Here is a 27,245-nt window from a genome sequence, read left to right as displayed (position 1 = left end):
GGTCACCAGCTCACCATAGCTACTGACTGTCTTGCCCTTCACTGAATTTCTACTAGTCTGTCAGCTTTTGCAAAGCACCTCTGCATACCTCAACTTTGCTGACTCCATCCAGAACCTGAAGGTGACTGCTCAGTGGGCATGTCCCTGCATGGTTCTTGGGGTCAATCTCATTTGTCCCCATCACAAATGAGGGGACAAAATGCAGAGGCCAAGCTGGCTGCTCACTTTTCTGTGGCCCCAGAGAACTCACCCAAGTTCCCATCTACTTCTGTCATTTTTGACTCTCCAACAAGGACCTGTGGCACCCTGACCTATGCTGCTTGTCCCCACACCACCTTTGTCACGCCATCTGCTCACAGAAGGCTATTCTGTTACTTCAGCAGTGCTCTGCCCACAGCGAGGAGAGCTCCATGTCACTCACTCCTCATACTCGAAGAATACTCCCATCCGCTTAAGCCCTTACAGTCAAGGCTAGGATTCAGGCTTTGTCACTGGGCAGCCAGTGTGGACCAGGCTCTTTCATGGCCTCACAGTGCCAGCCAGTGTTCCAACTTCTACCACCTCATAACACACATAGCACATGGATAGCACACCACTTCTCATAGACTGGGAGGTCAAGATGCCTCTCTGTCCTCCCAAAGTCAGCAGGCCCCAAGGGCTTTATAGGTATCAGATACTTGGAAGTGTCTTTCTCAGAGATCCCTTGGCCCAGCACCCCAAGTTCTTAAAGTCTTGGACACACTGACCTGATTGAGTGGCCAGGGACCACCTCTGTTCCACTAGGTTATTGTCAATAGGTAGTTCAACTGATGGCTAGGTAGGACTACCCACTCCAAACCACTCCAAGTGGGTGAGGTTTAGTCTTTTATGAGTCAGGCTGTTGTTTTAGCATCTTTTCCATTTCCAACACTGAAGATCTTGAACTACAAATCTCAGAAACTCTCAGGGCAGCGTCCTAGTTAAGGTTTCTGACCTCTATGGCTTGGGCCTTAGCTAGTGGATTAGAAGCTCCACTCAAGGGCCTGCATGACCAGAAATCACTACCTTGAGATCATCTCCAGCAGGGGATGAGGGAACTTGGAAGGAAGAACTGAGGAAATAAGTAGGTCAGCCAGTCTTCACCTGCTGGTGCCTCAGAAGTCTTGAATGTCTCCTCAACATTGGATCAACTTACTGCTGTTCATCAGATAGACCCCTTTTGATCTCATGATACCTGTCCCACTCAACCCACAGGTCCTGCTGCTACCTCATGGGCAAACCCTATCCTGAGTCTGAGCTATGGCCCAGGGTGTTTCACAGAAGTAAGTCCAGCTTCTCTGGGCCAATTTCCAATATGACCGTACAACCTGGTCACATCAAGCCCAGAGGGGATATGTATAGAGCCTGCTCCAACTATTGGGCACCTTGAATATACACCTGTTTGTGGTAGGCAGGCCCTGTGCACTGCCTTTGTCAGGCTTTAGGGTGATGCTAAGAAAGGCTGTCTAGAGTGAGTCTCTTGATTGTTCTCATCTCCCAAACCCACATCCCACCAGGCCTTGCAAAGTGCTCAAGAGGCCTAAGCCCAGAGCCAGGCTGTCCTAGGGGATAGGAGTTGTGTTCTCACCTGGCCCACAGGAGGCAGCAGTGTGTAGAAAGGACCCCAGTTATTATCCTGGGCCAGGAAACAACCATGCATGTGGACCCTGCTGAGGACCATAGCAGCTGTCTCACAGTAAACAGAGAAGAGGCCTATATTTCACCAGTCACTCCATGGCTTAGAAAAGTCCAGTCACTTGGGGGTTGCTTTCCAGCCTACAGCAGGTCATAGAAGTAATCCAGGCCTTGGCCCAGCTCCCAGATGGAGACCCCGACGCCCAGCTCCCTGGCTAGCTCCAGCCGAACCTGCAGAGACTGGGGGTAGACAGAGGTGTAGGCACCTGCTCCACCCACTTCCTCGTTACCCCCACAAGGCAGACCTTGAATGCAGATGACAAGTACTGATACCACTGATGTCATCTGGCCAAAAGTCACTCCCACCATAGCATTACAGGTGACAGCCACAGCACATGGCACATACCTTCAGAGTTGGGTAGAAGACAACATGCCTCCCGCCTCGATTCCTGCAGGAGAAATGGGAACATGAGCCCTGCCTTCTGGCTAGGTTAAGGGCTACACTTCCACCAGGGTTAAGGTCCAGTCCTGGCCCCTCTCTGTTCCCCATCCCCTGTTGCTCCCTCTTTAGTGTCCTCCCCACAAGGTTTCCTGCCTACAGCTTGGTGGGCTACAAGTCACTCACTTCTTGTACTCAAAGAAGTGCTCCGCAGCCTGGCTGTCCCACACCACTCGGGGCCTGTGGTCCTTCAGCGTCTGTATGTACCTAGAGAGATCAGGTTATGGGTGTGAGAGCTAGCCACATACCCCAGCCCACCCCTAAGCCTCAGCTTCCATGTGACTATGGCTATCACAGAAAGAGTGAGCAATACATTGTTCCAAAAGATCCTCAGTAACAGTGCTGAGCCAGCAGCACTTTGTTATGTTCAGCCAGTGGTCAAAGCTCGGGTGGTCAAACCTTGAAGTCCCACTGTACACAAGGCCTGCACTAGGAAACAGCACCTTTTGTGAGCCAATGTTCAGACCACCCAATGCTCTGCTCTGACCCAGAGCCCAGATAATAAGCTATTCAGTATCTAAACTTCAGCTGCTCAACCAAGCTGTGGGTCAAGGATTAAGGACAGGGCTTTTGCTAGGACAGTGGGTAGAAAGATTGGTTTTGATAGGCTGTGTCCCAGACTTTCCTTTCTCTAGGTGGACACTACTGCCCCATTTGCAGAGCTGCAGTGGTGCTGCCCTTCCTGAAGAAAGACTTCTTCTCAACTGCTTGGGCCAAGACTACAGTTTCCAACAATTTGATGACCCATGGCACACAGCCAATCACATGCTGTACACCTGAGACCAGAACAGTGCTCATATCAGATAAAGGTCACAATGGTCACACATATGTTAATAGATGGTCTGGGGGATTGTCCTCTGCAGCTACGAGTCTGCAGGTATAGGTCTTCTCCTTGATCCAGCAGCACAATCAGGCCCTGTTGTGGGAGGGTGCGCACATGCAGCTGTAGGCTGAAGTGGGATGGTCTTCAGGGCTATTAGTCTGGGCTCTGAGAGAAGGCACAGTGGGTAACAGAGGCTCCAGCACCCTGGTGAATGAGGCCTGGGAACCTCCAGCAGAGGAGCTGCCTTCCAGATCTGAGTTGTAGTTGTCTTAAGTTCCTGACAAAAGGAGGGTACAGTGCTGAGCCTCAGTAGCCCCCAAGGTATCTTGGAGACTTGAATAGCTGCCATCATGTCCAGCAGTACTCCAGAGAGTATCAGGCTCTGGAGAATGGCCCTGGCCTCAGGGGACACGGAGTGGGAGCTACTGTGCAGGTATTAGGGCTCCAATATACCAAGTAAGTCAGGAGAAGGAACAGGGCAGGATGAGTATGGAGCAAACAGTTATAAATAGACAGCCGGGCTCACAGCCACCTCTCAGCCCAAGCTGAACTCTTTGCAAGCTTGTGATCACAGTTCCATTTTCCCATGCTTAGGAAAGCATCATTGTCCCTTCTCCCAAACAATTCCCCACAGACCACAGCAAATGAAGGCAGGGGAAGTACTGAAGAGGTGTGGCAATGGCACCCAGCCTTCAGAGCTGATACCAGACACAGGGTTCTTCATGCACATATCTACCCCGAGTGCTGCAATGTTCCCCTACACAGTGTGGCAAGAACCACCCTGCACTATGGCTGGGTGGGCACTTACTTTTGGAGATGGTCTCATTATGTAGCCCAGGCTAGACTCAAACTTACCCTCCTCTGAGTGCTAAGATCACAGGCCTGTGTTACTACATGTGGCTTTATGGACACATTGCTTAGCTTGTCCTCTATGAAGCACCATGCTTTTTTGGTCCTCACTGGAAAGTATTGAACCAGGTGACTTATTCAGGAGTACCTAGGAAACATTACTCCCTGAAGAGGATCACCAAATACTACTTTGCCACCAGATTCAAATGCCTCCGAAGGTACTAAGAATTTCTGGCTTTCCACCCAATGTCATCTGAGATGTCCTTTGAAAGAACCTGAGTCGTGCAGGGCATGAGACAGAGGCCACAGGACTTTGGGCTTGTGGCCACGTACACCATTATTCATGCTGGCTTTTATGGCCACACCTACAAGACCTGCTTGCTGCCTCCCAGTCAGTAAGTATACGCTAGAGAACTGGGTCATCCTTCTCAGTGTGTGCGTGCGTGTGCGTGTGCGCGCGCAAACGCGCGCTCATGTTTGATACTATGGAAGCAGGTATTGACCAGAATAGGAGGACTCTATGCCTCCGTTCAGCATGAACCCTACCTAGGGACTGCTCCTCTAAGCAGGCTCTGAAGACAAAGAACTGAGAGTCAGGGGAAGGTATGGGGAAGAGTCAAGTGTGGCTGCCTTGGGAACCAGGTGTAGCTGTAACAGCCAAGGGTCTCAGGTGCATGCATCTGCTCTAGGCCCTCTCATAATACCTTGTTACAGAAGTCAAGTCTGAAGATGTCTGTAGGATGGGCAGAGATGCCTGAGTTGGGTGCAGGGCACTTCAACTCTCAAGCACAGCAGAAACCAAGGCCTGGCCTTGGAGCCCTCTAGCTTTTGTGACTCCAGGTTGTTATGCATAACAGCAAGGGTCACCACACCTTTCTGAGATGTGAGGCATAAGTAAGCAGATGACAGGAAACATGCAGTGATGGGGTAAGGGACCTTGTGAGGAGGAAGAGATCCAGAAAAAGTAAATAAGCCCAGAGGATGTCATGGAGAACTGCTCATGCATGGAGAGATGGTCATGGGCTTCACTTGAACTACAGGAAGGTACAGTAAGTCCTTAGGATAGAAGAGGCTGGAATGTCTGTAGTTAGGTAGATCGTCTGAGTCTAGGGGTTTGGGCCAGCTTGGGGACACAACACCTACTGCAAAGAAGAATAATTAAGGACAAGGCATTTCCCTAAGCTAAGAAAAGCCTTAGCTACATAGTGAATGATTCCATTTTCATGGAACACAGTGGCAAGTCCTCAGGGACATGACCTGGGGTAGAGGTCAACAGGAACTGAGGAGATTGAGGCATGACTAGTAAGGAGTAAAGCCTTTTTTGGGGGTAATAAAATGCCTCTGGGTTGGAAAGGGTTATTTAACTGTGAATACACTATTTACACACTCTGAAATGTGGGGTAAGTAATGTACATGGCACAAGGCCTCGGATGAAAGAGGAATGCTGACAGAGCCATGTGTGAACCCACCTAGACACTTTCTAGAGGAGCTTAGAGCACCAGCGACAGAGGGTGTCCTACCTGTTTCTAGTGATAAGGTTCTCAGGCCTTCTTGGCCCAGAGTCTAGTGAGTCCACTGTGCAGTGGACAGAGGCACTTTATAGGCAGGGACAGAGGACAAAACTGCTGAGACACTGGAAAAGAACTCCCACTCTTGGACTAAATCTGCAGTGGGACTCTCATTCTTCATGATGAGGCCTAGAGTAACAACTCAGAACAACGTGACAACCCCACACAGTTGACATTGTGGCCCTAGCCTGACATTGCACTAAGCCTAGAGTTCTTACGAGGATCTGACTGCAGTCAAACACACTGTCCGGTCAGGACCAACAAAAGATATGTTGGGACAAACTAGAGACACAGCTCAGCAGTTAAGAGCACTTCCTGCTAGTGAAGAAGACCCAAGATTGGTTCCTAGTACTCATATATTAGCTCACAACTGCCCATAATTCTAGTTCCAGGAGCTTTGTATCTCTTTTCTTATCTCCCTGGGCACCAGGTATGCAGACAGAACACTCATACACATAAGGAAAAATAAATAGGGGGCTGGAAAGATGGCTCAGCAATTATGAGCAAGGACCTGGGTTGAAGTCTCAGCATACACATGGGAACTCATGACTGTCTGTAACTTTGGCTCTAGGGAATTTAGTGCTCTTTTCTGGCCTCTGTGGGCACCAGGTGGGCATGTGGTACCTACACATACATGCAGGTAAAACACCCCCACACATAGAATAACTTAAAAAATACACACACACACACACACACACACACACACACACACACACACACACACACAGAGTAAATCTTTTAAAGCTAGGTTGGAGTCACCCCTACAAGGTAGAAGGTCTGGCATTTCCACTACCCTGACCTGCCCAAGATCCAATCCTGCAAGCTCAGTCAAGATGGAGCCCCATCATCTCCTTAGGGTATCCCTCACATGACATCTGAGCTGAGGGCCAACTCCAGAAAGACCTTAAGTGAGGCCAGTGTCATAGGTTGAGCATGCAGAGCTGGCAGGTGATAGAAAGCCTTTTCCTTGGTCTCCTAAAACACAGGGCTGTCAAACAGAAGAATGAATCATATCATTTGCAGAAATATGGATAGAATCAAATAATCGAATTAAGTCAACCTCAGACAAGTATTATATGTTTTCTCTTATTTGTGATTCCTAAATTTTATATAGACATATAAATTACATACACATATACATCTGTGTGACATGAAAGTGGAGGTCAAACTGTCTAGGGGACATGAGAGACTAAAAGCAGGCAGAAAGGGTGAGGAAAAGGAGGGTGAGGACAAGAGGGGAAAAGACCAATATACAATATATATTTTAATTTTTTAAATTTTACTTGAAAAACTGGGCCTGGAAGCCAGCAGTAGTGGCACATGCCTTTAATCCTGGCACTCATGAGGTAGAGGCAGGTGAATCTAAGTTCAAGACCAGCCTAATCTAGAGTGAGTTCCAGGACAGCCAAAGCCATACAGAGAAACCACGTTTCCAAAAACCCCAAACACACACAAAATGAAAAGAGCAAAAAACCAGGGCTGGTATGGCAGTTCAGCAGATAGGAGTGCAGAGTGTACCGCTCTGTCAAAGGACCCAGATTCGGTTTCCAACATCTACACTGGGTGAGTCACCTACCTGCTCTAACTCCAGTTCCAGGAGGATCTGATATCTCTGACACTTGTGTTCACATACTGCCCCCCAATACATTTAGTCAAAAATAAAAACAAATTAAACATTAATTTAAGAGACAAAACAGGGCTGGTGAGATGGCTCAGTGGGTAAAGGTGCTTGCCACCAAGCCTGATGTCCTGAGCTTGATACCCAGAACCCAGACAGTGAAAGGAAAGAACCAACAGAGGTCATGTTGTTCCTTGACCTCCACAACAGTGCTTTCCCATCCCCAAAATAAATTAATAAAAGTTAAAAAGCAGGGCTGTATAAGCATGTTTGATTAGAATGTTCTGGACATGTTGACATGCACAGAACCAGCTGGGGCCGAGTAAGGAGGGACTCAGAGGAAGTGGCCCAGGATCCCTTCTCTTGGGCCATCTACGGTGAGAGATGCATACATAGGAGGGGTAAGAATGAGGACCATGCCGCTGGGCCTCATCTTCATCTGGCTTCTATCTTTGCCATAGTTAGAAGCTCCTCATCACAGAACACAAAGTTATCATATACACTGATAATGGAACTTGCCTTGGCGTTACAGGGTAAAGAGGAACAGGGTAGAAATGATCATTAGCACCAAGGCTGGTTCTCCATTTGACAGACTGCCTGGACCATGATAGCTTCCAAATGTATCCCAAGACAATTATGGCATCACCATGTTTGGAGCATCAACAGCCCATGCCGGAAGGATCCCACACACTTCCTGGCCAGCTGGCCTTGATTCTTCACATCACCAAGTAAACTGTGGCTCATCACTAGGACAATTCTATGTCCTGGCAGCAGGGTGAAGGCAGAAGACACAGTCCAAGTGAGTTCAGCTTTCATGGGGCAGAAGGGAGGAGGTAGCTGTCTAGTAAGTACATGAGAGCACGTATGTGCAGTTGCTTAGCAATGCTGCTTAATCAGCTTAATTATGCAGAGTCAGGGGCCCAGGACAGGCATCCTGAACCTGTTTCTGCCACTGTGAGGGGTCATAACTCTGAAGATAGGCAATAAGCAGGCCAGCCCAGAGCTTTACCAGGAGCCATGGCCATACCAGTATGGAGTACTACTCTGCAGATCCTACTATAAGAAAGGCACAGATGGTCTGCCCGGCTGGTAGAGGCAAACAGACCACAGCCACTGGCTTGAATGAGTCGGCCTATTGCCCCTATCACCCCTATCACAGGGCCTTGGCTCCATATATAGCTGAGCAGATGGTTAAGTGGCTGAACCATGTCTGTCTTGGAGAGGACTAGGGCTCTGTGCTGGAGGCTAAGATGGGGTGGCAGATCATCCTGAGACCATGCTTGGATTTTCACAAATATGGCAAATGAAGGCTGGAGAGATGGCTCAATGGTTAAGAGCACTGGCTACTCTTCCAGAGAATTTGGGTTCAATTCCCAGAATCCACATGGCAGTTCAAAACTGTAACTCCAGTTTCAGAAGATCTGATACCCTCACATGAACATACATACAGTTTGTAAAACACCAATGCACATAAAAATAAGTAAATCTTTAAAGGGGGGGGGGGGTAAAACTGAATCCTAAGGAGCTTAAGAAGCTCACCTGTATTTCACACCAGGTACATTATCTGCCCCTGGGGCCATCAATAGAGGTACCTGTGGTAACCGATAGGACAGGGTTGCATCCTGCTAAGCTATGTTCTTAAGGAGCAGTTAGACCCTAGTCAATAAGTCCCTTAACACCTTCCCCTATGTGCGGTGCCTGGCCTGCGGGGCTGCAGGATTTCAGTTGGCCTGGTCAGCAGGGGCAAGTCTGCTTGTCTCACAGCCACCCCTCTTAACTGGATTCAAGCCCACCAGAGGGACCGGACTACAACATGGCCCTATGCCATCGACCTGGAAGAAATTCTGCTTTGGGGAAAAAAGGGCATTGAAACCTTTCTACGAGAGACCTTGTCTATGAGAGGCCCTTCGATCCCATATACAGGTCTAAGAGAACTTGGAAGTGAGCAGCAGGCAGGGTTGAGCCCTAGAAAAAAAGAATGATGTCAGCAACGTCAAATGGTTGCTGTCACTGGACAAGGCAAGGTGAGGTTTGGCTTCCTCAGAAGCAAAGCTGAGATGCTCAGTGGGGTAAAGCTTTCAGAGAACAGGGATTAACACTGAGTAAAGCCAGCAGGTGCAGATGATAGACTTGCCTGACCTGCTATGCTGTTACCTGTGTCTACCTATGGCCAAAGCTAATCAAAGAAGGCACTGCAGCTACAACTAGCTCATGACACTCATCAGTGAAAACAGGGCATGTGCAGGTCTGTGGGCTAAGCACACTCACTGGGACCCAGGTAGGAAGACACCTTGTACACAGTATACCTGGCTATCCCTACCCAGTGCCAAATTGTATATAAGAGGCTCTTTTTTGGAACCTCCTAGCTCTGTACAGGGCCCTGAAACCAGCCCCAAGACTGCCAGGAGTAGGGCACTGTCGAGACCCTCCTCTTCCCAAAGTCCAGATCTGCTGGGAGGAGATGGCTGATGGCAGAGCCACCCTCAAAACTGTAGGTCAGACAGTCAAGGCTTCATAGTCTCTCACAGCTCAAGGTGGATCTCTACTGGCTTCTCAGCAGATGCAGTCTCCTCTGGGGGTTTCTCTTGTCTCTGGTATGGGCCCCATGAAGCACTGTCCCACTCTATGGAAACAAAAATTGCTGACGAGCCTGTTTTAGCAGAGGGGCCGTGCCTGAGGTCTATACTTATTCAGTCAAAGTCAGGGGGCCCAACATAACGACTTGGGGACCTTGAGGGGGAGGGAATCCTTTACCCACATCACTGGTTGTCAGATGATACTTGCAATTTTGAGAGAACAAACTAAATAGAAGGCATAAGATCTGAAGGCTGGAGCTAGCTCAGTGAGATAAGAGGATTATCGTGAGACTGAGGCCACCCTGGGCTACAGAATATGTGTCTAAAACAAAAGAAAACAAAAGTAATAAAACAAGATAAGGAAGAAAACAGGCAGTCTCTGTGAATTTTGGCATCAGAGACAAAGAAGAACCACAGCACTGGATTCATCCTGTCCCGCCACCTGCTTTGCACACAGCCCTGTGGGCGGAGACAAACAGGATGATGGGATGAGAGCTTTTCACTTTGGAGAGACATAGCCTGAGAGGGGATCCTATGAACAACGTCACTGGGTAGCATACACAGTGTGTAGGGTGGGCTGGGAGCAGCAATTTGCTTTGCCCAAGGCACAGGTCCAAGTGCAGTTGACAGCAATATTAGTAAGAAACAAACTTGGCTCCAACAGTAGAAGGTGCAAGCAGAGAGCGAGGAAAGGCTCTGACTTGAAAACATAAGTACTTCCAGAAATCAGGAAACCCCAGATTCAGGCACCGGTGGAGAAGATCCTCCAGGATACCCCCAGATAGGAGGCCTATCTCACCTTGTGCTCTTAGAAAGCTGAATTCTAAGTCAAGAGTGGACACCACACAGCTGAGGTATGCCCATGGGGCATGTAAAGGGAAAAGGTCTAACGGGTAAAGAGTAAGCATAGGAAGCTTGTCTGCAGGGAGAGGTCAGACGTCAATGGGGTTGAGGTGGGGTCTGGAAGAGCATTCTGTGGATCTAAAAGCCTAGCAACAATTGAGTAGCAGGAGCTGTGTTCACTCAGGGAAACTTGAGCAGTCTCAGAGATCTGCCAAGAAAAGGCTCTAGCAGTCACCAAGTATCAAACTTGGGCAGGCAGCAGTGCCTGTGGGACATTCTTGTTGTGTCCTCCTAGGTCTCTCTCCTTGCAGGCCAGCCCTACAGGCCAGGATCAAGGCGAGGAGCATATGCTCCTTGATAAGTACCCTTGAGGCAGGGTCAATGCTGGCTGGATCTATAGCCATGCAGATGCCCATGGAAGTCTGTCTGATTATTTATGCCAGTCCTGTGGGGAAGTAAGTGTCCCTGCTGAGTGGGCATCTATACTGCAGCCCTGACAAGGTGAGGTTGGACAGGCAAAGTCTTTCTGCACAGGCAGGCTAGCAAAAGCAATGAGCTTGCCAGCCCTAGCCCCAGGGAAGCTACTTTCTTTTTCTAATTGTTTCCCTTGGGTAGGCACATGTCCTGGTTGGAGCATGCATGCCCTCATCTTGCCCCATAGGAGCCATTATCGAGATGAGGATTGAGAGGTACAGTCTTCCTTCCTTATCTGGACAAATCCTGAAATGCCAGGAGACTAAGAACAGCCTGTATGAATATGTGTGCTCCCGAGTGGAGCAGAAGCAGCCTTCACCTGTGTGGCAGCCCCATGTCTAGTTCCTGCTGCACACATCTTCAGGCACAGGACACAGTGTGAGAGGCTGACAGGATCCTCAACAATCTCTTGGAAAACAGCAGGTGGCCAGCCCTCAAAGCCTTAATAGCTTCCCACTCTGTCTGCCCCATGTTGGGTCCTTCTTAGTCAGTAAACCTGCCCTACCATGTCTGTTGTTAGACCAATGATCATGACAAAGCAAGCAAGCAGCACTGACGGCTAGAACAGCTGTTAAGTCTGTGATGAGCCCCAGACAATGGAACAAGCTGTGTGAATACCAAAGAGTGCAGATGTGTAGAGAAGACAGAAATCACATCCATGGCATGGCCAACCTTAATGCCCCACCATGGAAGGACCAATGGAAGAACTGGATGAGAGGCGATCTCAGCTCTGATGAGTGTACCTCCACAGACTACAAACAACCAGGACTGCAGGGATCAGTCCCAACCTTCCCACTCACTAGAAGCTCAGCTAGGGGCCAAATAAGTCAGCTCTGGCTTTGTCTTGGGGCCAAGGTGGAGAGAACCTTGAAGCACAGAATGAATAGAATATCAGCACGTAGTACAAGGCGGGCAGCCTGGCCACTGTGCACTTGCCCTGGGTGATGCACGCATGGCATTTTCCATAGAATGTGCTCTCCTAGGGATCAGAAAGAAATGGCTGCACCCAGTGGGCAAAACCACCCAAATCTCTGTTTCTGAATACCATTCCCCATAGAAAACCACTAGGAAAGTGGGTAGTTTAAATGCCTTTTTTTTTTTTTTTTAAAAAAAAAAAAAAAAACAGGGTCTCTGTGTGTATCCTTGGCTGGCCTAGAACTTGATAAACAGACCAGGCTTTCTTGGTCTCACAGAAATCCACCTGTCTCAGCCTTCCAAGTACTGTAATTAAAGGTATCTACCATCATGTCTAGTTAGACTTCTAAGCAACTAACCCAGAACAAAGACCCCAGATTTGTAAGAATGTTAAAATATCTAGCACTTACTAGCAGAATTCACCACATCTGACATCTTCAGAGGGGCTCCACAACAGCCCACTCCCTCACTGAAGGAGAAGTCACCTGCAGAGGCCAGCTGTCACTGACCCAGATGTTAGGATTTGCAGAGGGAGACTAAACAGCAACACAACTGAATCTACAGAGGTAAAATACGAACTAGAAAACATTCAGATGACACGAAGAAACTTGGGTGGGGTTAAGGCTGAGAGGGAACAGGGAAGAACCCAGCCACTGAAATCCAAAGGAGACACACCTCAGGAGCTCAGGAGCAGTCCCATCAGGCCAGTACATACCACACACCTGAGGGGACAGAGGATGGGAGCTGAGGGACTACTGAATGCCCCCAAACATGGTAAAAAGTGAGCGAACACTGAGCACAGGTGACTGAAGGCACCAAACACGGAAACCCAACAGCTAGCACTGAAGCTTGGTGGCAGGCAGGAGATTTGTACAGGAGAAGCACAGGGAGGAAGTAGAAGCAATACTTTAAGACCCAGAGGTGCTTGGGTTCACTCTATTAAAACCACAGAGCCAAAACACTGGAGGAGACCCTCAGTGGAGGAAATGATGGGGCCAGAAAAGGAAGAGCCAGTACTGGCCAAGTCCACTTGACACAGGTGCTGCCCAGAGGAACTATGTAAGCCATGTCAAGCCCAGCCAACCACATCCAACCCTCTCCCCAATAGCAGGACAGCTACACCATGGCTGCAGACCTTGGCTAAGGCACCAACACTATGGGTGAGGTACTAACCCCCATGGGCGTGGGGTGTATCCAACAGAGCACTGGAGCTTTCTACCCAACCCATATCTCAGACTCCACAGTCTACAAAGCCCAAAAGAGTTACCCTTAACCTTCTTAGCCCCAACGTTTTTCCCCTTTCCCCAGGGATTGAAACTTACTTCTTTGTAACACCTGGAATGTGACCAGGAGGGTCCTGGGCTCACCTGGCTCCAATGACAGGCTCACGGGCATCCTTGGAGGCTGCATAATCCATGCCATAGAAGTTCAATCCCAGGAGGATCTTGCTTCGCCACTGTGACTTGGGGTCTAGGACCTGGACACAGGCTCGAATCCATGACAATGGAGCATTTGGGCCAGGCCTGCAAGTTCAATGGGAAATGGAGCCACTTTGAGAAGAAGGCAGAAAGTCCTGTGTCTGACTATAGTTTGTTCTTCTAGGTCATCTACATTGGGCCCATTTCCTTCAGTGTTATGGCAAATACCTCTCAAGAATTAGGAAGCCAGGTATAATGGCACACGTCTTTAAATTCAGCACCTGGGAGGCAGAAGCAGGCGATCTCTATTAGCTCAAGGCCAGCCTGGTCTACATAGTGAGCTCCAGGACAGCCAAGACTACACAGAAAAACCATCTCCAGAAAAAACAAACAAACAAAAAAAAGGGATGGGGGTTGAGGGCTGGAGAGATGGCTCAGCAGTTAAGAGCACTAGCTCTCTTGCAGAGGACTTGGGTTCAATTCCTAGCACCCACAAGACCACTCACAACTGTCCCTGTTCTAGGGGATATAAGACCCTCACACATACATACATATAGTCAAACATCAATGTACATAAAATAAAAATAAATAAATTAAAAATAAAGAGATGGGAAGAAGTTGAACATAGTGGCACACACCTGCTACAAGTATATGCCAAGCCTTGGCTAATAAAGTGAGTTCCAGACAGCGTGGGATAGAGTGAGGGCCTAGACTTAAAAAATTTCAGGGCTGGAAAAATAGCAGTGAACCTGAGTTCAGTTCTCAGCACCAACACACAGAGGCTCACATGTGACTGTAACTCCAGACTCAGGGAATCCAACACTTTTGGCCTCCTTGAGAGCCCACACACATGCTTATACCTCCACATGAGACACATACATGCATAATTTAAAATTACAAGATAAATCTTAGGAAAATGAGACACTAAACACATCACAAATTTTTTTTAAAGGGGCAGAACTAGAAATATCATTTAAATACTGTAGGTAAAGTGGCCTTAGCACCTTTTGATGAAACCCACCAGTGCGTTGATGGGGCAAAGTACTTATTTGTAACCTCCCCAACCCTAGGGCAGTAGGAACATGTATAAAATACTGAGCAAGGAAGAGTCAGCAGACACGCAGCCAGGACCAACACCCAAGGAAAATACAAGTGGCAGACAGACTATGCTTATGTCACTGGTGACAAAGTTCCACCCAGGCAGGGACTCTCAAAGAGTCAGCTCTCCTGAGAACAGGGCAGCATCTGGTGCAGAGAAAGTGACTGCCCATCTATGCTGAGTCACAGAGCCCATAGGCAGATGTCTGCTTGAGAGACCAGGGTGCAGTCCTGTATCATCCTGAGGACCCACTGTACCTACAGTGCCCTACCAGCCCATACTCACTGCTGTGATGTAGAGTAGTCATATGTCATGAGGCTGAAGCCATCTAGCATGGGAGCCAGTTGCTCAAACTCCTTGTGTGTAAACATGCCCAGCTGGTCAGTCCTGTAACAAGACAAGCGTAACTTTGAGTCACTATGTATGGACGGCTGGCCTTCCCCAGTCAGAGTCAGAACAAGCATGCTGTCTGGGTTCCCAGTCTGTACTCCTTCTCTTCCCTTCCTAATGCTGTGACCCTTTAATACAGTTCCTCATATTGTAGGGCCCTCCAACAATAAAATTATTTAGGTTGTTACTTCGTAACTGTAATTTTGCTACTGTTATAAGTTGTATTGTGAATACCTGTGTTTCTGATGGTCTTAGGTGACCCCCACGAAAAGGTTGTTTGTTCCATACCCCCATGGAGTCACAACCCAGTGTTAAGAACTGCTGCTCTAGGAACTGTATGACCCCAGGCTACTTTCCTTCAGGAATGGAGGCAGTGTGCTATTTGCCTGGGGTCATACATACTCTAGGTATTACGATGAGGGCTGAAGTCAAACAGAGATGTCCCTCTTTCCTTGTCCCTGGAAGATTCTGAGAGAAAGAGAAGAGCTGCATAGCTTACCTGGCACCCAGCCCTGTTCCAGAACCATTCCATAGTGGGAACATACAGAAGAGGGATCCCAGCTGCCCAGACATGGCTTACCCATTTCTGTGTCCCCAGGACCTGGGCCTCTGAAAACACAATATCTTGGTCCCAGAAAATAACAGTTATTCTTATTCCTGCTCCCAATGGGGCCCAAACATTCATTCTAGAAACATAATAAGGGCTCTGTGCTATCCTTAGTGAGAAGGGTTCACTCATATATATGCTCATACATTTGAATATCTAGTCACCAGTTAGTTGAATTATTTGGGAAGGATTAGGAGGTGTGGTCTTGTTGGAGGAGGTGAGTTACTGGGAATAGGCTTTGAGGTTTCAAAAGCTAATATCAGGTCCAGTCCCTACCTCCCCCTTACCCCCATGGGTAAGGATATAAAGATCTCAGCTACTATTCCAGCCCCATGACTGTCTGCTTCTCACCATGATGATCATGGCCTAACCTAAAACTATAAGCAAGCCTCCAAAGAAAGGCTTTCTTTTATAAGAGCTACCTTGGCCATGCTAACTCTTTAGAGCAATACAATAGTAACTAAGACAGTCTTCCATGGCAAATGCTTGCCTGCTCCTAGGTGGGACCCTCATCTAAGAACCTGCCAATGTGGGCTGGAGAGATGGCTTAGTGGTTATGAGCACTGACTGCTCTTCCAGAGGTCCTGAGTTCAATTCCCAGAAACCACATGGCAGCTCACAACCATCTGTAATGAGATCTGATGCCCTCTTCTGGTGTGTCTGAAGACAACATTGGCATACTCATATATAAAATAAATACATTAATTAATAAATATTTATATATAAATATAAAAGAACCTGCCAATGTTTACAGGCTCATAGTATGTCAGCCCCTGCTGTTTCTAAATCTGATGGCTCATGAAGAAGGATATGAGCTGCAGTCAGAGGCTGGCAGAAGAGCAGCCTTTCTTAGTCCTACCTTGTGTTATAGATTCAGAAGCAGTGCAGGAAGAAGGCTCAGAAAGGTTCAGAAAGGTGTGGTGGAAGCCTTTGGGCAAGAAGAGGTCCCCGGGGCTTAGTTCTAAGCAGAGTAGACACATTTGGCAAAGTCCCACATAGGGACCTGTGACCTCACTCAAGGCCGGGGAAGAACACTTCTCCCTAAAGACTTACAGCAGTATTATACACAAGGGAAAGAAAAGCAGGCCTCTCCCAATGGCAAGGGGCATAGATCTTGTCTGAAGGCTCCCAGAAAACCCTCTTCCTTTGCTAAATCACACTGGTCAGAGGGAACTGTAGACAAGGACTAGTCAAAGTAGACAGTATCCGCTACCTGCTAGGTAACAGCACTGCCCACTGCTTGAATGGTATCCCCAACGAGTTGTGCTTCTTGGACCAGCTGACCTATCAGTTAGATCTCATCCAGAGGTGTGGACAGGCCAGAGAGCATTCTGTGAGTTCAAGGCAGGGTACAAAGATCTGATCGCCACACAATTCTGCCTAAGTACAGCTGGCCCAAGTGCAGTGTTGTTTGCTGTCATCTGACCTTCAGGTTCACTGTCTCTAGGTACAGACCCCTATGGTCACCTTAGCTCCTCCAGGCAGGCTGCCACAGCACTTGCCTTCATTGTTTTACCAGGACACCGAGTAGCCATGGATGGGGAGATGAGGGCTGGGGGCAGGGGCCCGAGCACCTGAAAAACAGGGGTAGGTCAGGGGTTCTGACACCAAAGGAGAGGGTGCAAGGTGAAAGAGTGACAGAATATAGGGACAGGTACGGGGGGGGGGGGGTTGTTTCCCTATGTAGCTTCTCACTAATGCAACACAATTCAATTCCACAGGCTGGGCCATTAAGAACAGCCCACATGTCAGAATGGCCTTGTTCTTAAGTGGTCAAGATAAGACAAGATAAAGATAAACAAGGAACACAGCCAACATTTTCCTGAAATGGAGTCACCTGCTAGGGTAGTAGCCCTCAGTACAAAATACAGGACACCACTGGGCCTCTCATTGCCCCCCTACTCCCATCCTCCTGCCTAAGTCCTTGGGGGTTTCTCTGGGGATATGTTATTTGCCCTTTTGCATTTGAGGAAGAAAGGCTATGCAGAAGCTGTTGCTAGAGCCATCCCTCCCCAGCCTGCCCTGCTCCTGCCCCAAACCCCTGGGGAGCCTGGCCACTGAGCTGTTTCTCTTTGTCCCACAGCACCAGGACAAAACAAGTCCATGCTTGAGAGACATAAAAGCAGCTTGCCAATAGGCCACACATGGCCTGACTTCCAACAAACAGAAATTACTGCTCATGCTGAAAACCTCATGTTCTGAATTAATTTCTGAGGGAGGAAAACAATATAACAAAACACATCGCTCAGTGCCCGGGTCTTGGACAGGCCCCATGCAGCTGGGGCCTTCCCATGGCAAAGAAGGAAAGTATCCAGCCCTAGCAGTGAGACACTTTTAAGTGCCTACTAAGGTTTAAAATGGGGCAATCCTCATAGCCCAGGCTACCCTTTCCAGTGATGAGAACCTCTTTTCTAGAGAGCAGGACTGTATTGACACTGGGCTGGGGCCCTAAAGTCATGTGGCCCGTTATCTAGACACCCTGTAGCTAGGGGAAGTGCTCAGATTGGTGCCAGGGCACACTGTAGCTATAGCCTGCATCATGAACATCATGAGAGCTATGGGCCTAGCAGCCTCCCTCCATTGCCACCTGCAACCTCAGGGGGGGTCATCAAGGCTGTCAACTCTCAACCATGCCCCAGAACCACCTTATCTCAGCAAGGCAGCACCTTCCTACTCTGGAGTGTCAGTTTCCTGTCCCTCAGCCAACAGGGTAAGTGCCTCCCTCCTTCAGTCCACAATTAGTGCCATCTATAGTTGGCAGCATCATAATATTGGAGTTACAGTCAGACAGAAGGTACACAGACTTAAAGACATCCCTTCTGGAGCTGTCCCATGGCTTTTCTCTGAAGCTTTACGCCCTTGCCCCTGTGACTCTCACCTCCTGACTCCTCTCTCCATGCCCCTGTGTGGTGAGCCAGGTCCCTATTTCTTTTAGGGAAACAGAATGGGTACTGCTGGTTCACCCTGCAGTTAACAGTTCCTGTTGCCCATCTTGCCTGGCCTTGTTCCTGTGATCTCTGTCATCAACCTAGGAGATCCCTAAGAGCTAAAGAGGCCAAGGAAATGTGAAAGGCAGGTTAGAGATTGATCTGACTTTTAACTTGTCACACTCCTCACTGCCATTCTTGGTAGTATGTTACTGGCCTTTGAGAAACCCAAGAGGCAGGCTAGAAGCAAACTTGGTATCTTCTATGTCTCCAAGATGGTATGTTGCTAGCCTTAATAGGTCTGGGGCTCTAATTAAACTACATCTTCAAGGCTGCTACTCTGCCCTGGTTTATATATTGCTGAGTGTACCCAAGAAACCTTGAAAGAAGTACTCAAGGTCAGCATGGCTGAACAGCTTGTTCTACAGCAAGACCTCAAGGGTCTGCTGTGCTGTGGCAGCCCTTTCTGTAGCAGCTCTGACTTAACCTGCCTTTGGTGACAAAGGATGTAAGTGAATTTTCATTTGGTAACTAGAAGCCACTCCCACTTCCCACCCCCACACACCAGAGCTGTCTTCTTAGAGCAGCCTGCTGAAGATGCTGGGCACAGGTGCTGATTTGGCTCCCTTACAGAGGTGGCTCCCTACCAAGGGTTAGGAGAGGACAGACTAGGAGGATAGTAAGCACCACCATGCTCTGAAGTAGTGCCATCAGAGCTCCACTACACTCAAGGCAGAAGGGTCATCCCCAGGGCCACATGGCCTCAACCAGCTAAGGGCCCTGCTTCCCCTCAGACTCTTGCCACCTCTTGGTCCTTCTTTCAGTCACTGCAGATGCATCTCCAACCCCCACTCTGGGTACTCTCCAGAATCCCTTTCCTCATGGCCACATAAGGTGAACTATGTGCCTCAGTCACTGCAAAGTGAGTGATGGAATTAGCCTTGGCTTCTAAGAGCCACTCTGGGCAAAGAACTAGGAGCTTGGGTGGAGATGCTTAGACAGAGATCCTCCTCAAAATATGACACCCCAACCCTGACCAGAATCCAAGAGGAGCTTCTACAGACTCAGAGACTGCCACAGGTTTCTGAACTGTCTACTCCAAGTTTCCGCCTAGCCATAGCACTCCGGTCAACACTATAAACCAAGAGATCCAGAAGTGAGCACCTGGCAGAGACAGCTGATCTTATAGTTCCAGAGGTTGTTCTGCGAGGCTGTGACTCCCTTGTTGTCTTTACAAGACTGTTCAGCTGAGGAAGAAAATGTCCTCTCTGCTCTACCCTTACCAGCCCTAAGCAAGCTCAAGGATCAGGGGGGTCAAATAGTCTAAGTGCTCACGCAAAGATGCAGCGTGGGGACTAACACAGGCCCCAGTCCCCGGACAAACACCTGATCTGGGTTCCTCTTCTTGGCAAAAGTAGGTCACTGAGATCCAGGTATAGACCTGGCCTGGGGTCCACCAAGGCAGAGATGGATACCTCCTCACCTAGCACCTTGTGCTCAACTCAGCAGACACAGTAAAGAGAGGTGGCTAGAGAGACACGTCCCCAGAACTGAGTCTCAGAGCAATAATGAAGAGCATCCCTGCATAATACCAAGCAATAGACAAACAGAATGAAGCCTCACTGCACACATAGGCTGCACACATTAAAACATGACCTAGTCTATATGGTGAGTTCCAGGCCAGGCAGGGATACAGTTGAGATGTTTTCTCAAAAAAACAAGAAACCAAAATAAACAAACAAAAAAAACCAAGCAAACAAGCCCAAGTGATTTGAGTTAACTTAGTAGCTGTCACAGATACTAGTCACTGGAGACCTACCCTGTGTCATCTAGAGCTACTAGAGTGACATACAGCTCTCATGCTTTCTACTTTCCAGGTTCCTACCTAGAGGCACCAGAGCATACTGCACTCTGGAGCGGAACTCCTGGGAAAGGCCTGAAATCAATGTGGAGAGCCTGTTGTTGTGATCACAGTCCTTACTAATGGGCTGAGAGCAGAGGAAAGTCTACGGAGAAAACTCAGACAGCAGACAGACATCCACACCATACAAAGGGGTTTTGGCACACTCAAGGTTGGGATGGAGAAACTACCTTGAGCTGGTGGGCCTTAAGTTTTGAACTGCCTGAATAGTATCAGCTGAGCTGACAGGTGACACCAAGGGACACAGAGTAGGCCTTCAGCAACTAGTATTCCTGTCAGCTGCCCAAGCACCTTGCAGGTGCTACGTTAACATGAGGGGTTTTGTTTTGTTTCTTTTTTTGGTGGGGGGTTAATTATAAGTACACTGTTAAAAATAAACTTATAATTAATTAATTATAAGTACACTGTAGCTGTCGTCAGACACACCAGAAGAGGATATCAGAGCTCATTACAGATGGTGTGAGCCACCATGTGGTTGCTGGGATTTGAACTCAGGACCTCTGGAAGAGCAGTCAGCATTCCTAACCACTGAACCATCTCTCCAGCCCTGTTTTTTTTTTTTTTTTTTAAAGACAATACCTCACTATGTAACTCTGGCTGGCCTGGAACTCATCATGTAGACCAGGCTGGCCTCAAACTCACAGAGACTCACCTACCTCAGCACCATGAGTGCTGGAATTAAAAAGATATACACCACACTCAGCTTTCACCTTTATATGAGACAACGGTCTCACCATGTAGCCTTGACTGGCCAGGAAGTTGCTACATAGATCAGGCTAGCCTTAAATTCACAGAAAATTAATTTCTCTTATAAGCACTCATTAACTTGCCAATGACACAGCAAGCCTGTTGGTACATTCAACTATATCCAGCTACTATCATTTCAGATAGCTGAAGGCTCAGAGATGACCGGAGAGAAGGGTGCTCTCTTTTAGTGTGTAGGTCAGTGAGCTTAGCATCCATCTGAGGGTTTAAAGGCCAAATAGATAGGGCTGGCCTTGGAAGCTTAGATACCAGAAAAATTCCTAGGACTCCCATCCAATAGTTCTACCCACCTTCCATACCTGCTCCTGCCTGTTGTGCCCCAGGCTATCCTTGGGTAACTCTGAGTCTCCTATTTCACAGATTGTTATTTCTAAGTCAAACACTAGTGTTTTCTAAGACAGGCCCTAGGCATGGGAATCCAAATGCCTTGGCTCCCGTTGTACTACCTATGCCACCACATATTGTCCCAAAGATTCCAAAAAAGCTGCCTCACATGGATGGGAATGATAAAAAAGGGCCAGAATCTGGGACAAAGGCCCAGGTCCCTTTAGTGGCTCTAGTTGGCAGCAGCCTGCCCAGCTGTAGTACAATATGCTATAGGCATACTAAGTATTGATAGCCTAAGAACTGAGCTAGGTGCCTCAGGGCCTCAGAGATTAGATAATGAGTCTACACTTGTGGATGCTCATGTTGATGATTCCTCAATAGATGTCTATATTGAGGGACAAGACAGGTCAGAACTGTAGGTCAGTTTCCCCCTCCCCTACAGCCCTTTTTATTTTATTTTATTTTATTTTATTTTATTTATTTTGAGTGAAGAGCTCCTGTTGACAACTGGGCCCTTGACTGTTTTCCACCCTTAGAGTGCACTTACCCAGGGGTGACAGCAGGAGGGATGACCAGAACGACCAGCAGCCTGGCCTGGTGCAGTGCCTCAGCCAAATGAGTAAGCATGTGAATGAGGCCTCTGTAAGAAGCAAGAATCAAGGTTAGCCCAGAGCACTGTGGGGCTTCCTGGACCCACTGCATCAAGAACATAACAGATGGAGCCCTAGCCTTAGGCCCTGCTGCAGAACTACAGCCCTATACCAATTCTTCAGTGTGAATCCATGAGGGAGCTGAGGGTAAGGAGACTCTGTACCCCAGTTGAGCCTCCCTTTCCTCATACTTGGGGATCCCCAGAAAAATGGTGTTTTCAGGGCCCTGAAGGGCCAAACACTGACCCAGAGAAATCCTAGTCACCTTCAGGCTATGCATACCATAAACCACTTAGAGCAGCATAGGTAGGGAAGGAAGCTGGGGCAGAATAGTTGGAGTAGATACTAAGAGAACGGGGGGGGGGGGGGGGGGGAGGGTAAGAGATGGGGAAACCAGACAAGAAGATGGAGGAGGCGGATGGTGGTATGCCTCAAAGGCAAATGTTAGTTTCTCTCCTCACATAACCTGGGAACCCACTCCTTACCCCTCCAGTGGACTGCCAGTGACATGTTTTACACCAGCTTTGTCACCAAAGAAGGTCATCTTAAAGGAGTTGTCCCAATGCAACTGCTATAAGGTCAGGTTTGTTATGCTATGCTCACTCAAGGAGGTTCCACTACTGCTTTGTAAAGAAAAGTCTTCCCTCCCTCTGTACAGCTGGACCTTCAGGAACAGCTCCATCTGCAGACAGGTTGACAAGTCTTACGTTTGCACAGCCAAAGCTGAGTACCTTACTAGATGCAAGACTCATCCCTAGTACATCTCTGTAGATGATCTAGAGTTCTCTCATTGGCCAACAATGGACAGCAATGGCTTCACTCTCGCTGATGTGACCCAAATTGAAGTATAGCTTTTCAACCTGAGTATCCGTGATTCCAGTGTTACAACTCTAGTGATGAGGGGCTAAAGGGCACTCAAGTTCTAGCTGTCTGTCCTTCTTTGCAGGTTGCAGGTGGCGTTACATCACTCATACAGGTGAACCAGAAGAATGCTGCCCACACATTGAAGTAACAGAGGGATATGGAAAGCCAACACTACAAAGGAAGACCCTTCTGCCTGACTGCAGGATAACAGCATGATGATCTTTTTCCAGGGCATGTGAGACCTAAAGACTAAGAGGTGCCTAAGACCACTCTTGGGGCTTCCAGAAGACAAGTATGAGCCTACTTCCTCCCTCTCAAGAGCCCACACTACAGCCATTCTAGACACAGGGACTCTATAAGAGTACCCCAGACAGGGACTGGGAGTAGACTTAGCTCATAAAAGACTTAGCCAACAGATCCTGCAGGTGGAAAATCTCTGAGCTTGTGCCAAGTGGCCAATGCATGTGACCAGAAGCCACTGAGCCCAGCTTTAGGACTAGTACACTGGGATAGGACCGCAATGGGGGCACTTGGTTAGCAGTCTCTCTCCCATATTACTGAGGGGGCAGCATCTTCTAGAGACAGGGTTACCACAGAGCTGATATACCCCAAAAATCTACTGTTTCCAGCAGCCATCACTTCCCCCTGCCACTGCTACCAACACATTTTAGAGAGATTACTACTATAAGACCTGTGGTGCTTGCTGGGATGAGCCCCATAAATGGAATTAATTTCTGAGTAGGGCTGGCTACAGCCAGACTGCTGCCCACAGCACTGCATACATTAGGGGTCCAAACTTACTTCATAGGGATCAGGGGTTGGCACCTTCCCTGAAGAAGGGCCTTTGATGGGGAGCCTAAGCAGACCAGGATACTAGGTGGGACCTGCTCTAATAGAAACCTAAAACTAGGTGGCCCTAAAGGCTGCCTGCATAGCCTCTCCTGCCATGACTAGCAGCTCCTGCCTAAGGAAAGATAATTGTGACATATGTCAATCTGAAGAAAAGTTCCCAGAGATGAGTCACACAGTTCCACTAGGCTCTGGGAAAGCTGGACAACAGGCTGTCTCCTGAGACCAAAAGTCATGGGCCCTATCATCACCTTGGACTAAGGACAAACACGTATGTGCCAAACATGTGTCTTAACTCTTCAAATCCAAGATAGATACTTACAATAATGAGAGGCAGGAAATGGCAACCAGAGCAGTACTCTCCTTAAATATTTCTATTGCGTCTTATATCAACCAGGCTCCTTCTGGGGGCAGTATCCAAAGAAATTATAAACTAAATTGATTTTGGGGCTCAGGAGTCTGGCCACTATCTATGCCTCAGCCCCATTCCTGCTCTGCAAAGAGCTCTGCACTGTCCCCTGAGCACAAAGGTTCATGGAGGCTACTCCTACCTCCACATCTCCTACAGCAGACTCTGAGACTCCCACCCCTGGACCTCTTATATGATATTCATGATCTATTGGGAGCCTAGACACAATGCAATTGTGTCTCACTGCCTACTTAATGTGCTGAAACACAAATAAATTATAGCAAATCTCTGATTATCTGTAGTCTCCAGAATTAAAAGAAAGTCTGGCTTGCAGTGGAGTCAGCTCTGGTAGTGTCCTCTGTTCAGCAAGGACACAAAGTTGGGTCTGGAGATGTGACATGGCTAAGAGTCTGGGCACCTAACTCTCAGGCCAGAGCTGTGGTCCTTTCAGGGGTACTGGAGGCAGAAGATTCTCACTAACCCAGGGACACACTTCTCCCCTTGTGGTGGCCTCTGATTGGGGTCTTTCATTTGGGCAAGGCCCAGGCACATCTGGCACTAGGCACATCCTCTAGGCTCTCAGAATGAACATCCCTTCATCAAATCATTCCCACCTCTACAGTGCTTCATCTTACCAGAACCTCCTTTGCAGGCTACAAGAGATACGTGTGGGGATGCTGCCTCCAAGTGGACAGAGCTGAGACCTACAGTTTTTTGCATATAGCAAAATCTCTAAGAGTGACAAAGGGGAAGGAGGAACCTCAGAGACAGTAGAAGGACAGGAGAGTGGCTAAGTCAATTCTGAGTTGTGACTTAAAAAGCACAAACAGAACTCTCTTACGCAAGAAAAGGAGGTGGAGCAGATTCCAGAGCCTCTACTGCTCCAACATCTGCTATGAACCATGTAAACCTCTACTGAGGGTACACCCAGACAGCACCAGTCCTATGCAGGGCAAAAGGTTCTTGTGTCATCTTCTAAAGAGTAGAACTCCCATTTTTGCAGAGCTAAATAAGGTAGATGTTTCAGAAGCTAAATAGCCTGAGTTAAGGATCAAGGAGGGACCATTCCTCAGCACCACAGCCAGCCTTAGGCTGTGTCGGAGCTGCCGGCACTTTGCACAATTCTCTCCTTCCTGGTCTCACTGGCAAAGGGTAGTAGGATCCTGTAAGTTTAAGATGTTTCGGCTGTTGGCTGGTACTGTGGCAGCAAGGGGACATAAGGGCCTTCTACAGCCTCCTCCCAATAGACTGTTTCTATGTAATTGGACATTCCTTCCCCAGTAAACATTGGGACCATCACACCCCAGGTGTTGGCCACACTCGACCAGTCTCTTTTTAATGTCCCAGGCAGTCTTCTTTGTGCTCAGTGAGGAAATCTGTACTTCGATCTAAGCTGAACATCTATAGCACAGTCCCAGCCACCCTTCTCTCATTCAGTCCTCTTGGGGAGGATCCCCCATTTCCTTTAGCCAACCTAGAAGGGCCTCCAGACTAGCACAGTGATGTGGTCAGGACAAGCTGCTTGCCCTATGGCTATTCATGGCTTCTCTGGGTAGGCTTGCACCTTTTAGAGGGTCCCATCCCCAACCCAGAGCCCAGAGGCTGGGGAAGGAAGGCCCTTCCAGGCAGATTCTCTCTCCCTTGGTTCTTCCTCTGGCTTCTCCAAACAAAGGGCCAGAAAGAGAACTAAGCAGCTGCCCACATCCCAACTCACACATGTTTCTGGCTCAGCAACTGGCTCCAGACCTCCACCACAAAACCGTCAAAATGCTGGTTCTGAAAGAAATGGGCAGGTGAGGAGAAATGGGAATCTAGGAGGATTGGGAAAGACATAAGAGATACCACTGGCTCGGCCCACATGGCAAAGTAGCCCAGTCACTTATGAGGCAAGACCCAGGTCTGCACTACTCACTTACTAGTGCCTCTGAAGCAGGCAGCAGGGGCAGGGTTATGCCAGAGTAGTCAGAAGGGCAGAGGTCCTCAGGTGCCCATACTTCTCCACCCCTGCAGTAGCCCAGACATCCTGATGGCCAGTAGGGATGGTCTCACCTCCGGAAGTTATGGGGTTTTAGCCAAAGGAAGTTTTCTGGCCCAGAGATAAAAACTTTCCCACCTCTGAAACCCCCAAAGCTACCAGTAAGAGGTGGTAAATCCTGAGTGGGGCGTATGCTATTCACCCTAGGTGATATGGGTTATATAAGAAGATAACCAAGAAAAAAGTCAAGCAAGAAGAGCCAGGTCATACTACCTATAATCTCAGACTTGGGAAGTAGAGGCTGATGGGTCAGAGATTCAAGTCTAGCCTAAGCTACACAGTAAATTGAAAAGTTAGTCTAGACTTTGTGAAATTATGCCCCCAAAAATATAAGTAAAAAAGGCTACTGAGATAACTTAGGAGGTAAGGGAGCTTTCTGCCAAGCCTGAAAACCTGAGTATGAGTCCTGGAATTCACATGGTAGAAAAGTAAGTCCAGCAAGCTGTCCTCTGCCCTCTACACACCGTGCCATTTCCCCTTGACACACATGCACACAACAATATGTGACAGCAAAAAGAAGAGGGCCAAGCAGTGGTGGCGCACACCCTTAGTCTCAGCACTCTGGAGGCAGAGGCAGGTGAATCTATGAGTTTGAAGCCATCCTGGTCTACAGAGCAAGTTTTAGGACAGCCAAGGCCACACAGAGAAACATGTCTTGAAAAACAAACAAACAAACACATGAAGGGTCCAGGTGGGGGCCCTTTGGGAGCCTCAGAGAGGAAGCGAAGCAAGACAAGGAGGGAAGTTGGGAGCAGACTGTACAGCCTGTCTGGGGAGGGGTCTGGTGGCTGGTGCTCCAAGTTTTGTCTGAGCTCTGAGGTCCTGAGGAACACGTGTGTCTCACCTTTGCCACCTGTACCACAGTCTTGCTGAGCTCTTCTATCTCATCCTCACTGTCTAGGACGTTTCGGAAATCATCGTAAGTCCAGTCTTCAAACAGAAGCCGAGGCACTGGTGGCAAGAGAGAACACACAGAAAGATCACCGCCAAGAAACACTGAACTGCCCTCTGCTGCTTGTCCAAGTGTTCCCTTGGCTCTCAGACCAGTCAGACCAATGACAAGCAAGGAGGCCACCCGAGGCAATCATGGATCTACCCAGTGCAGGCATCCTATACCCACAGAGCCTGGCAGGAGGAAGGAAAGAATAAGGAGATGCTAATCTATC

The 27,245-nt window shown here is 48.4% G+C and overlaps 1 protein-coding gene across 1 annotated transcript in view; it reads right to left on the bottom strand.

The window, feature by feature from the left end:
• Positions 1 to 59: 59 nt before the first annotated feature.
• CHID1 (chitinase domain containing 1) overlaps positions 60 to 27,245 on the bottom strand; it is a 37,873-nt gene continuing 10,687 nt past the window's right edge. Inside the window, exons 6-13 of the mRNA XM_080911690.1 lie at positions 26,924 to 27,030; positions 25,759 to 25,820; positions 21,820 to 21,912; positions 14,621 to 14,722; positions 13,186 to 13,341; positions 2,279 to 2,359; positions 2,060 to 2,102; positions 60 to 1,893 (exon numbers count right to left, since the gene is read on the bottom strand). Of these exons, the coding sequence (XP_080767816.1) occupies positions 1,795 to 1,893; positions 2,060 to 2,102; positions 2,279 to 2,359; positions 13,186 to 13,341; positions 14,621 to 14,722; positions 21,820 to 21,912; positions 25,759 to 25,820; positions 26,924 to 27,030 (743 nt within the window). The 3' untranslated portion in view covers positions 60 to 1,794. The remainder of the gene's footprint in view (positions 1,894 to 2,059; positions 2,103 to 2,278; positions 2,360 to 13,185; positions 13,342 to 14,620; positions 14,723 to 21,819; positions 21,913 to 25,758; positions 25,821 to 26,923; positions 27,031 to 27,245) is intronic.

Source organism: Micromys minutus, assembly GCF_963924665.1.
Source record: "Micromys minutus genome assembly, chromosome: 2".
In the NCBI taxonomy this organism is placed as follows: Eukaryota; Metazoa; Chordata; class Mammalia; order Rodentia; family Muridae; genus Micromys; species Micromys minutus.
The sequence above is the reverse complement of the archived record's forward strand: the minus strand, read 5'-3'. Positions and strand labels throughout refer to the sequence as shown.